Consider the following 13,849-nt stretch of genomic DNA (forward strand, 5'->3'; position numbering starts at 1 on the left):
TTTTCAATTTCATTTTTTTACATCAATGTGGCTTTTCCAGATGTTTTAGACTGATTCATCAAATTATTTTTATTTATTTTATTTTTATTTTTAAGGTGCGAACATTTGGTGCAAATGTACTCTGGGGCCCCTTGAAGTGATTTTATGTGCGTCATATTTTTTGCTACATTTAGGATATGTGCACACGTCAGGATTTCTGGCAGAAATTTTCCTGACAAAAACCGGACATTTCTGCTAGAAATCCGCATGCGTTTTTACCGCGTTTTTTTTTCAATGCATAGAATAGCAGGAAAAACGCGAAAAAAACGCTGCTTTTTTTACCGCGATGCGTATTTTTCTAGGAAAAAAACGCATCATGTACACAAAAATTGCAGAATGTATTCTAAATGATAGGATGCATAATGCATGCGTTTTTAATGAGTTTTTATAGCGTTTTTATCGCGAAAAAAACGCGGAAAAACCTGAACGTGTGCACATACCCTAAGGAGCCATTTTGGAAAAAGTTGTGACTTTTTGAGCGATGGGGTTGCAAAACTGGTTAAAGACAGAAAAAAGAAAAAGTGAAACAGCATGCATTATGTTGCACTAAATTCATGAACCGCTTGCACCATTTTGAAAAATTTTGCACTAAAAACGAAAACCACAAGACAAAGAAGAAAGTTTGGTATGGGACAACCTGTTTAATGTACAACGTTGAAATCCGCAGCACAATTAGCTAAATATTTGATGTACAACCCCCCCCCCCCAAAAAAAAAAAAAATAAAATAAAAATAAATATACACTGTATTTGTTGTGTACATTAAAAAAAAATCTATTTTGTTTTTAGTAAATGCGGGGAATCAACCACCATGAACCTTAAATGTCTAAAAGATACCTTTGGATATCCCCCCCAACACAAAAAAGAAAAAATTATATATAAGTTAACATACATGTAATGCCCGACAATGAGAAAAATTCAGTGGAGAGATTTTGGAAGAAAATCCAAATACCTAAAAAAACAAACAAACAAAAAACAAAAACACACTATTAGGAGATTATGTTCGGAAAATTCTCAATGTGAGCAAAAAATACTTACATGTAACCGCGAAACCTGCTCAAATCATTATTTGGTTTCTCACATTCAATAACACTGTTAAACGTCATTGGGTCAAACTCAGATTCCTGAAACAAAAGGAACATATAAATATATAAATTTAGGTTCAGCAAGTGAGGTGTAAAACCATTGTGCAAATGTACACACTTCAATGAGCGTGGAGAACAATCTGGTTTCCTTCGGACCACATTGTATTTTTGTATTGTGACGCTTTTGTTTCTTTATATGAATGCTATGTAAACAAGAGGACCTGAAATAGAGATTGGCAGCAGGAAATGCCTGGTGTGGTCCTCAAATTGCGAGGTAACAAGTACAAGAATCCACTCCAATTAAAGCACTCATTACCACTGAGCGTCAGCTAGTAGATTATTCTAATTCCAGTTTTCCATAAATGCATTTTCCCTTTCCAATTTTGATTTTTGTTTCTACATTATGAATCCAAAAGGTTATTCCTTTTTTAGAAAACATATTGCATGTGCCTAAATAGTTAAATCAGCTCAATAGAGGCCAAGAGGACCCAAATACCCTCCGCTGTCAGTTTACACACACACACACACACAAAAAAAATATGGAATACCATAGTCAACTACAACAGTATAAATTATACAGGAGGGGAGAACTCTGGCAATTCCACGCTGCTGGCAGTTGAGTTGGTAAATCCAGGTCCACACAAATAGGTTTGCGTTATTTTATTATGTTAACATTTTTGTCCTGAAGAAAAACCTCAAACCTACAGGTGCTTCTCACAAAATTAGAATATCATCAAAAAAGTTTATTTATTCAGTTTTTCAATACAAAAAGTGAAACATTATAGAGAGTTATTACAAACAGAGCAATTTCAGGTGTTTATGTCTGTTAATGTTGATGATTATGGCTTACAGCCAATGAAAACCCAAAAGTCATTATCTCAGTAATTTAGAATACTTTATAATGTCAGCTTGAAAAATGATTCCGAAATGTTCACCTACTGAAATGTATGTTCAGTAAATGCACTCAATACTTGGTCGGGGCTCCTTTTGCATCAATGCAGCATGGGTCTGGTGTCTCAGCTTCCTCTTGACAATACCCCATAGAGTTTCTATGGGTTAAGGTCAGGCGAGTTTTCTGGCCAATCAAGCAGAGTATTTCTGTTTTTAAACCAGGTATTGGTACTTTTGGCAGTGTTGACAGGTGCCAAGTCTACACTGCTATAAAGCTTGTCGGCAGAGGGAAGCATGAAGTGCTCTAAAATTTCCTGGTAGACGGCTGCGCTGACTTTGGCCTTGATAAAACACAGTGGACCTACACCAGCAGATGGCATGGCTCCCCAAATCATCACCGATTGTGGAAACTTCACACTAGACCTCAAGCAGCTTGGATTGTATGCCTCTCCACTCTTCCTCCAGACTCTGGGACCTAGATTTCCAAATGAAATAAAAAAATTTACTTCCATCTGGAAACAACACCTTGGACCACTGAGCAACAGTCCAGTTCTTTTTCTCCTTGGCCCAGGTAAGACGCTTCTGGGGTTGTCTATTGGTCATGAATGGTTTGACACAAAGAATGTGACACTTGTAGCCCATGCCCTGAATACATCTGTGTGTGGAGGCTCTGGAAGCAATGCCTCCAGCTGCAGTCCACTCCTTGTGAATCTCCCCCACATTTTTGAATGGCCTTTTCTTAATCCTTTCAAGGTTTCGGTTATCCCGGTTGCTTGTGCACCTTTTTCTACCACACTTTTTCCTTCCATTCAACTTTCCACTAATATGCTTGGATACAGAACTCTGAACAGCGGACTTCTTAAGCAATTACCTTTTGTGGCTTAAAAGCACTAAAGCAGCAAACTTTCAGAAAACCATAATTTGTCTTGGTCTCAAAACTTTTGGTGTAATGAGGGCATATAGACAGGGGTTGCCTTCATTAGACTGCCAGTTTATACAAAAGCCCTAAACTAGAAGAGCAATATTTTACACTGATGACCACAAAAAAAAAAAAAAAAAAACAACAGTGAATGTGAGATAAAATAGTGTTAGGGTATGTGCACACGTCCGGATTTCTTGCAGAAATTTCCTGAAGAAAACCGGAAATTTTCTGCAAGAAATCCGCTTTTTTTTTTTGCGTTTTTTTCCCGTTTTTTTCGCGTTTTTTTTAGCATTCTGCAAGCGTAATTAGCTTGCAGAATGCTAAAGTTTTCCAAGCGATCTGTAGCATCGCTTGGAAAACTGACTGACAGGTTGGTCACACTTGTCAAACATACTCTTTGACAAGTGTGACCAACTTTTTACTATAGATGCTGCTTTTGCAGCATCTATAGTAAAAGATAGAATGTTTAAAAATAATAAAAAAAATTAAAAAAATGCTTATACTCACCCGCAGACAGCTGATCTCCTCACCGGCGTCCGTTCCGTATAGATGGTGTGCGCGCAGGACCTTCCATGACGTCACGGTCACGTGAGCGGTCACATGACCGGTCTCGACCAATCACAGGACCGTGACGTCATCGGCAGGGTCCTTCACCGCACACCAGCTACAGGAACCGAACGGCAGCGTGCAGCGGTGAGGCGGGAACACTGCGGGGGACATCGAGGGTGAGTATAGGACTATTTTTTATTTTAATTCTTTTATTTTTGACCAATTATATGGTGCCCAGTGCGTGGAGGAGAGTCTCCTCTCCTCCACCCTGGGTACCAACCACACATAATCTGCTTACTTCCCGCATGGTGGGCACAGCCCCGTGCGGGAAGTAAGCAGATCAATGGACTCCTAGGTGTGCGGAATCCCTGCAATTCCGCATTTTTAATGAACATGTTGCTTTTTTTTCCGCGATGCGATTTTTTCGCGGAAAAAATCGCAACATTTGCACAAAAAATGCGGAATACACTGTAAATAATAGGAGGCATATGTTAGCGTTTTTTTCGCGTTTTTATCACGTTTTTATAGCGAAAAAACGCGAAAAAAACGCTAAAAATCCTGAACGTGTGCACATGGCCTTATACTTCTAGATCTTATCTATACTGTAGACAATTTTATTAATATAAAGGAGGGGAGCTCTAGCTTCCATCAAATCCCTTGTGTTTTTTACCATTCTAGCATTAAAAGGAATTTAGAGCCATCGCAACCTTTATACTAATATAGATTTCATTTCTTTACATATTAGCATAAGATACAATCTCCTACAAAAAATAAGGCAGGTAAGAAAGATGCAACTTTTCAATTCTGTTATTAAAACGGCGCTCACGTCACATTTCATAAAAGCATAACTACATGAAATATGGAGGATAGATTTTCACTTGCTGCTGACGTTAGCAAAGTCATACTAGCGTTTCCACATTGAGGGAGTTTATCTGATTTCTGAGTAGCTGCTCATTTTACTAACAAGTATAACACAAAATGCTGATATGGCTCGTAGTAAACCTGGGCCCTGGGATTTACTCAGCAAAGACTTTCCCATGGGACAAAGTAATACACATTAGTGCCAAGCTGTGGTGTCACTATTTCTCAGAATTTTGCCTTTAATTTCCTTTTTTTGTTAATCCAGTTTTAATTCCTTATTATTTGATCATGACACAAAAGTCTGAAACTAAAGGATTCACTTATTTACAATACATTACAGATTTTACTAAGAGCGTTGTGTAATGCCCTACTACTCTTAACAAGACACATTATTGGCATTTTAAAACAGTCTGGTACTAATCATCCTAATTATTGCTAAATACATAAAAACATTGGTCGCAGCATATGTAATTGAATGTGTAATTGTATTTTCTTAGAATTTGACATTAGTGTTTATACCCCAGTAGAAGCCAAGCCACTCTTTAGAACCTAAGGGTGCATTTACAGTGGACAATCGAGAACGAACATCCCTAAGAAGGCTCATTTCCAGATTTTTGGACTGACTAATCGGGCTGCAAAATGATAGTTTGTCAGTGCCAGTTTTAAACATGTTATTAACATTATTTTTTCTTCTTATATACATGTTTGCACCTTATTATACCTGCAGGTATTGGGTTCTCACAAAATAAGCAAGTTTAAAAATGATTGTTCTCGACAGGGCTGTGGAGTCTGTGTCCATTTTGGTGGAGATGGTATAAAATGGACAGACTGGCTCTTAAAATAAATGATAAATTGGGTACAGTAGTACAGTGCAGGATGTGCTGCAAATGTTTCCATAAAAATTTTGGGAAGTTATGTTATGTCCTATAAATGTCTGTTCTGTTCCTGATTTAAGGATCTCAGCTTTTAGTTGAGATGAATCTGTGCTGCACTTTATGTACATGCTCAGTAGTGAGGCAGGGCTGTGGGGTGGTGGGTCAGGGAAATTGAGGAGTGGGAGGTTTGGTATACTGATTCCACAACCCTGGTTCTCAGCAGCACATCCTCTTTTGGAAATATATTAACGATCATTCTTTGCTTATTGAAGTGTGGTCAGCCTATATTAACAGGCTATTTATTACTGCCTATCGGCCACATGTAAATATCCCCTTAACCCCTTAATGACCAGAGGTATTTTTGATTTTGCATTTTCATTTTTTTTGCTCCCCTTTTTCCCAGTGCCATAACTTTTTTATTTTTTGGTCGAAATAGCAATGTGAGGGCTTAATTTTCTAGGGGCAGGCAAGTCAACTACCGTTCTCATTTTACTTTGATTCATGCTCAGACCTTCTGGGGAGATGAATTCACATGTTTCGAGTTTTATATATAGAGATGGTTTTCCAATAGACGTTCCAAGACTAACTGGACATGTCTGCGATGCTGCTCTAAGGAATATGAAAATATAAAAATGTCATCGAGATAAACAACAACAAATCGATCCAAGAAAGCTCACAAAACATCATTAATGACGTGCTGAAAGGTGGCAGGGGCGTTGCCAAGGCCGAAAGGCATAACGAGATATTCAAAATTTCCATATCTAGTTCTATGGACAGCTTTCCACTCATCTTCCGGGCAGATTCGTATGAGACCATAAACTCCTCTTAGAGAGAGTTTGGTAACAATTCTGGCAGAACGCAGTCTCTCCAGCAACTCAGGAATAAAGGAGAGTGGGTAGCGATTTTTAATGGTAATTTTATTTATTTCACCATCATTAATACATGGCCGCAGGGTTGAGTCTTTCTACAAAAGAACAAGGGTACTCCAGCCTGCGAAGAAGAAAGTTGAATAAAGCCTCTCTCTAAATTTTTGTCTAGGTATTCCTTTAGCACTTTTAATTCAGGCTCAGATTCTTTCAAACGGAATGGACACTCCAGGAAGTAATTCAATGTGACATTCGTAAGACCGATGAGGAGGCAGTTTGATCGGCTTTCTTCTTACTTCAGACTTCACTGAACTGGTGGTATTGAGGTGGTAGTTTATCAAAACTCAGATGAGAAATCTCAGAAACTTGAATTGGTTTGTAAGCAGATACATTAGCATGGCAATTGTTCTTACAATACTCAGAGAGAGAAGTAATGGTGCTTGATGCCCAGTTGATAGAGGACTTGAAATTTTGGAGAGGAAATAAGATGAAAACTAACCGATTCATGATGATTCGGCTCAATACAGATTTCCAGTTCAATTGTCTCGTGAGTAACAGGTCCACGGATTGAGTCCTCCTTGCAATGTTATTATGAAGTGTGAATTGTAAGTCCATGAAATTCCCTCCTGCTACAGAATCTAAAATGGCAGAGCATTGTACTTTTTGGCTCACAATTATGACCTGTATGGGAACGACAAAATGAGACGATGGTGATTGCTCTTTGCCTTTATCCTGCAGTACAGAGATGGTTTGCAAAATCGGATCTGGCCATTCAAAAAGGTCAAAATCGCTTTCAGTCTTGGCATTTGTGAAAGCTACGGTCCTTTTATTAGCACAGTTGTTGGCAAAATGTCCAGAACCCCCACAATAGAGACATAGATTCTCTGCACGTCGACTCGCCTTCTCTACTGCAGAGAGAGGTTTATGGATTACAACAATTTGCATCTGTTCAGGCACACTTTCCATTTCCTGTTATTTTAATATGGATTGAGTAAAGGAGTAGTTAGGGGTGTTCCCAAATACTCGCAGTCTTTCCTTTCTTCGTCCGTGAGTCTCTGATCAATTCGGATGCATAGTTGAATAAAGTCCTCTAAATTATCAGGGATCTCGACCATTGCAAGTTCATCCTTAATTAGCTCTGATAATCCTTGTCGAAATTGACTCCTCTGGTTAGCTAAATTCCATGTGGTGTCTGCCACCCAGCGGCAGCATTCGGAGGTATATTCTGCTAAAGAGCGCCGCTCTTGATGTAGGTTATATAATTTGGTTTCAGCTGTAGCACAACAATTTGGGTCAAACACTTGATCCATAGTAGTGATGAAGAAAACTAAGTCATTTAGAAGGTAAACGTTCTTTCCCATTTAAGGTGAGGCCCATACAAGAGCCTCATCAGTGAGGAGATTAGTGATGAAAAGAACCTTTTTCCTCTCACTGGTAAACGGAGAATGTTGCATCTGGAAATAGATACAGCATTGATTTAGGAAATCATGGTAATGATAACGATCCCCACTGAGTTTTGCAGACAGGGGTATGCATGCGTTTGATTCCGAGCCAGAGTTGCGCAAATACAGAATTTGCCTCTATAGCTCAATAATTTCCTTTTGTTGACCCAACACCTGTGTTCGCCACTTAGAAAATTATGTGGCACCAAAATTCTGAGTTCAGTAACTTGTTGCCTTAGTTGGGCTGCAACAGACTCCATTTTTGGTACGAGATTATTCTACACAGGAACAGCAATGTAGTATCTTGAGGATAAGCAGCAGGTGAAAGGAAGCTTGACTAGAGGCTGTTCGCTCAATAATCTTGCAAGGAAGGGAGTGCTATGCCATGTTTAAATAGGGTTTTCAATCAGGATGGAGCCAAATCAGAAACACAGGGTGGTGACCAACAGGAACTCAGGGTGGAGACTATTAGAATCCTGATAGCTGTAGACATTGAGCTGCCTATCACAAGACAGGGCGGAGTCTGACCAGAAGGCACGTTTCTATAGTTTGGACAATGATAAATCACAAGGTGATAAAACCTTCAGTTAAGTAAACAACACCACACAGTCGGACACGTTACACATCAATGAATTCTGGGTTTTAACCCTCAACCCATGCTGTTCTCAGGTTACATAGGAAAACTTGCTGACAGATTCCCTTTAAGTACTACTACGAGAAGAGCGATCAAAACAGTATTCCCATCTCAAATACTATTGAATACCTTTACTTAGTGGAAGGTTGAACTCACATTAAAAGTACTTAAGCGGTTGCAGCACTAATACAGTCATGCATCAGCTTCATGGTGCCTCAGGGAACTAAAATGCAACTACATGCCAGAGAATGGGCCTGACTAAGCATCCCTGATGGGCAAACAAAAAAGGGGTATTGTTAATCCTCCATTCTCCAGATCGCTCGTGGACTAAAAGGTCAAACCCCCACCAATTATGTGATTGCATATCCTAGTGATATACTATAACTTAGTGTCATGTTCAGATTATTAAAGAGAATCTGTTACCAGATTTTTACTATTTAATTGAAAAAGCACTATAACGTCAAAGCAGAGAGACCCTCATTACAGTGATATGTCACTTACTGTGCTGTGTTTTGCGGTTTCAATACAGTCATTGTCTTATCAGCAGGAAAGATTATCACAAGACAACTGACCTCATGCCACCTAGTCCAACCACAACCCCACCACTTTTTTATTGGCAGGTTTCTGTCTACATTGTATAGTGACAGAAAGCTGCTAATCAGTGGTGTGTGTGTTGGGGAAGGGGAGGGTTACACAGAGCTCAACATCTGACCTCTGTTAGAACTGCAGCAGAGAAAACTGTGATTCTATTTCAACTTCTGCACCCAGTAAACTGATACATTGATGGAATCGGGGTCTGTGTCCCTCTAAAGCTACTTTCACACTAGCGTCGGGCCGAGGTTCCCGACGCTAGCGTTGTCTCCGCCGCACAACGGGGGCAGCGGATGCATTTTCCAGCGCATCCGCTGCCCCATTGTGAGGTGCGGGGAAGTGCGGGGAGGTGGGGGACGAGTTCCGGCCGCGCATGCGCGGTCGGAAAAAGTGGACCGTCGGGAGCAAAAAACGTTACATGTAACGTTTTCTGCTCCCGACGGTCCGCCACAGCACGGCGCAACCGTCGCACGACGGTTGCGACGTGTGTCATTGCGTCGCAAATGCGCCGCTAATGTTAGTGAATGCAGAAAAAAACGCATCCTGCAAGCACTTTTGCAGGATGCTTTTTTTCGGCAAAACGACGCATTGCGACGTAATGCAGTTAACACCAGTGTGAAAGTAGCCTAACTCGTGCTGCTGTTAGATTACATGGCAAAAAAACTTCTGACAGATTTCCTTAATGTATTAATTTCCTTGTGACACAGAGGGCTCTACAAGCCTCTACAAGCCACTATTAGCATGGAACACCAATAACAAGCAGAATAAGATCATACAAGTCTTCAAGATGCTGCTTAATTGAAGTTTGCTTTGTGTTGCCTAAATATGGCTTTAACCTGTAAAATCAAAACCAAACCTGATGAATACTAGTGGATATTATGTCTTAAATGATGAAATTTCTATTGTTTTAACATCTTAATTGGGGCTCACACCCTTCCTTTAACAGACAAAGGAAACAGAAGTAATACAAAGGGAATGTCCTCAGATCTTAGACATCACATTTCCTCTATGGATAAGGTATGCAAGGTCTGTTTTTAGAGTTTATAAGGAGTCTGAATAAATTAGGACGAAAGGTTCAACGTTCCCTCGAGTACATATTTTTCCTGTGCAGCAGAAGACATCTAAATTATCAGATTAAAAATAGAAAATAAACCCAATAACATACAGGAATAATAAATAAACCCATCCACATTCTCAAGGCTCTATTCTGACTCGGCGAGTGCTAAAAATATCTAAAAGGGTATAATGCAGCTCAATCCTAGGAGAAAGAACTGTATATGCTGAGAAAGCATATGGAGGAGGTAGGTATGCCTTCAGAAGAGGACAGCCAGGCCGTAACATTATTACGGTGCAGACAGTGCGCACATTCACAGACTGCACTCAAGCTGAAGACTAACTGGAGATATGAGCAAAACATTCCATATGCAGTTATGGGTGCGGTAGCAAAATACTTGCAATACAGAAAAGGCATTGAGGTCCTGCTCACAATACAGGTCCTGTTTAATAGTTCAGTAAACTCCAATTGACTGGAATGTAGCTAGGTGGGCCAGAGAAAAACCTGATGTTTTGACAACCACAGAAATCCTCTGCTACTACTTGTTCTTTCCGTAATAATTAAAAAAAGCACTATCTCGAAATAAATGAAGGTGCACATTCATAGTAGAACATTACAGAGCTCGTAAAACAATTTAGTTCACTTTTTCCAACAACAGAACATGTTTTCACTGCGTGTTGAGCAAGAAAAAAAAAAAAAAAAAGGATTTCTGAGATCTTACATAAGAAATACAAATAGGGCCAAAAAAAAAGGCAAAAATCAGTAAAATGCCAAAAACACAATGTCAGAATGATTTCTCTAAAGGAGAAAGAGCCCTGTATTATGCTGTTGTGCGCGCATATCTTCCCTATATCGGTCATAGTAGAACTGGGTTTAGTTGGACCCGTAGAAGTGTAGTGGGACCAGATATCACTCAGATCTACCTCTCTGCTGTCCAGAATCATGAAGTGTCTGTCTGTCAGCCATATCCTCCTACTCTCGCTTCCTAAAGCTCAATGTAGACAAAACTGAGCTCATCATCTTTTTCCATCTTACCTATCTTCCCCTGTACGTGAAGTCCACTGCTTAACCCCTTCACGTTGCGGCCCTTTTTCGTTTTTGCGTTTTCGTTTTTCGCTCCCCTCCTTCCCAGAGCCATAACGTTTTTATTTTTCCGTCAATATGGTCATGTGAGGGCTTATTTTTTGCGGGATGAGTTGTACTTTTGTACGACATCATTGGTTTTACCATGTCATGTACTAGAAAACGGGAAAAAAATTCCAAGTGTGGTGAAATTGCAAAAAAAGTGCAATCCTACACTTGTTTTTTGTTTGGCTTTTTTGCTAGGTTCACTAAATGCTAAGGGTATGTGCACACGTTGCGGATTCTGCTGCGGATTTTTCCGCAGCGGATTTTGAAAATCCGCAGTGCAAAACCACTGCGGTTTTCACTGCGGATTTCATCGCGGTTTCTTCTGCGGATTCCTCTGCGGGTTTTCAACTGCACTTTCCTATTGGTGCTTGTTGAAAACTGCTGCAGAATCCGCAGAAAGAATTGACATGCTGCGGAAAATAATCCGCTGCGTTTCCGCGCGGATTTTTCCGCAGCATGTGCACAGCGGTTTTTTTTCCCCATAGGTTTACATGGTACTGTAAACTTTGGGAAAACTGCTGCGGATCCGCAGCAAAATCCGCAGCGTGTGCACATACCCTAAAACTGACCTCATATTATGATTCTCCAGGTCATTACGGATTCATAGACATCAAACATGTCTAGGTAATTTTTTATGTAAGTGGTGAAAAAAAAATTCAAAACTTTGCTACAAAAAAAAAAAAAAAAAAAAAATCCGCCATTTTCCGATACCCGTAGCGTTTCCATTTTTCGTGATCTGGGGTCAGGTGAGGGCTTTTTTTTTTTTTGCATGCCGAGCTGATGTTTTTAATGATACCACTTTTGTGCAGATACGTTCTTTTGATCGCCTGTTATTGCATTTTAATGCAATGTCGCGGCGACCCAAAAAAGTAATTCTGGCGTTTCAAATTTTTTTCTCGCTACGCTGTTTAGCGATCAGGTTAATGCTTTATTTTTATTGATAGATCGGGCGATTCTGAACGCTTTGATACCAAATATGTGTAGGTTTGATTTTTTTTTTATTGTTTTATTTTGGATGGGGCGAAAGGGGAGTGATTTAAACTTTTATATTTGTTTAATTTTTTTCATATTTTTAAAAACATTTATGTTTTACTTTTGCCATGCTTTAATAGCCTCCATGGGAGTCTCCTCCTGACATGGGAGTCAACGTTTGACAGCGGTATCTAACAGGTTAATAGCGGCGGGTGAATCGCTATTTCACCCGCCGCTATTGCGCGCACATGTCAGCTGTACAAAACAGCTGACATGTCGCGACTTTGATGTGGGCTCACCGCCGGAGCCCACATCAAAGGGGGAGACACGACATGAGCAGTACTAGTATGGTGCATGTCGTGCAGTAACCCTCGACTCTGCCTTGTCGTTCAAACCACACATCCAAGTCAAAAATATTTCCAGAATCGGCTCCATCTTCAATCTACTAAAATACTAGAGCATGCCCTCATCATCTCCTGCCTCAACAACTGCAATATCCTCCCCTGTAGCCCACCTAATAAACACTCTCGCTCCTCTCCAGTCTGTCCTTCGCTGCCCAACTAATCCACCTCACTACTTGCTACTCCTCTGCCTCTCCTCTCTGCATATCCCTACATAGGCTCCCAACTGCCCAACATATTCATTTCAAGCTACTAACACTGACCTACAAGCCGTACATTATATGTCTCCTCTCTGACCTAATCTCCCGATATCTCCCCCACATGTAATCTCTGGTCATCCCCAGACCTCCTCCTCTTCTCCACACTCATTCCTATCCCAATCGCCTGGAAGACTTCTCCCGAGTATCTCCCATCCTCTGGTATTCTGTGCCCCAACACATCCAATTATCCCCTACATTTGGAACTTTCAGGCACAATTTGAAAACCAATCTCTTCAGAACAGTTTACAGCCTGCAATGACCCCACTGCCACCTCAAACACCAGAGCTGCTGACACCCCCTGAACCTACTGTAGATTGTAAGGGTTGCAATGGTAGGGCCCTCTCCCCTCTGTTCCAGTCTGTCACTATTAGTTTGTTCACTGTAAGTTATATTTGTATTTTGTATGCAACCTCTCCTCATGTACAGCACCATGAAATCAATAATATCAGGCGTGACATTGTTATATGCACAAGCACACATGCTGCCTTCTCGAGGGTGCCTGGCTGTCTGAAGTGCTTTGTCATTAAGAAGGTAGTGTAACATGTCAATTTTTGCTTTTTATATTTCCACTGCTCCATAGAAGGTTCCAAATGGAAAGGATTGCAAGTTTAATATTTTTTTTCTTTAGAGTAACGGAACGTTCTTGTGTAACGTAATAAGCTAATGCTAATGTCTATTCTGTCAAGTTCAAGTAATAATTCACAATACAAGTACTCAGAGAGACTATTCTACAGAGCTTTAGGCACTAGATGAAGTTCCTGAAACGTGCTCTTGGGAAACAAAACGCATTGGTGCTATTGTGTACCAGTTACTGACACCCGCTGTGCACAGCCGGACTATGTTTAGTGTAACGAAGCAGACATTCAGGTCTACTCCCAAAAATCAGCAGGGTACAGTGATCAACAGCTCTGTATTTTCCATGTCTAATCACTTATGTCACGAGATTCCACTACAAATGTGTAATAGCAACACTTATCAGTAAATAAACACAGTGATGGGAAAAACACATAGAAAGTAATACAAAAAAATAGCCAATAATGGTTCTTTAGAGAAAGCAAGGTTGAAAAAAGGCCAAAGTATGGCTGCTCAATCCATAAATTGGAAGCTTCCATCAGGAGGTACAGTATATTTTGAGAAATACTTCAGATGCCTCAGCGATTGTCACATCTGTGTTTAAGGGTCACATAAAGCTTGATGACCCTACTACCCCGTGATGACCCTACTAACAGGTGAGGATACGTCTACCTTATGACACTACTACACTAGGATGACACTTCT

General features: G+C 40.3%; 1 protein-coding gene across 3 annotated transcripts in view; it reads right to left on the minus strand.

Moving 5' to 3' along the window:
• Positions 1–13,849, minus strand: part of ATP10A (ATPase phospholipid transporting 10A (putative)) — a 242,105-nt gene that overhangs the window by 123,458 nt on the left and 104,798 nt on the right. For all 3 annotated transcript variants that reach the window (XM_077296870.1, XM_077296872.1, XM_077296871.1), the window contains exon 3: positions 1,076–1,161. In XM_077296870.1, coding sequence (XP_077152985.1) covers positions 1,076–1,161 — 86 coding nt within the window. The remainder of the gene's footprint in view (positions 1–1,075; positions 1,162–13,849) is intronic.

This window comes from Ranitomeya variabilis, chromosome 3 (assembly GCF_051348905.1).
Source record: "Ranitomeya variabilis isolate aRanVar5 chromosome 3, aRanVar5.hap1, whole genome shotgun sequence".
Lineage (NCBI taxonomy): Eukaryota > Metazoa > Chordata > Amphibia > Anura > Dendrobatidae > Ranitomeya > Ranitomeya variabilis.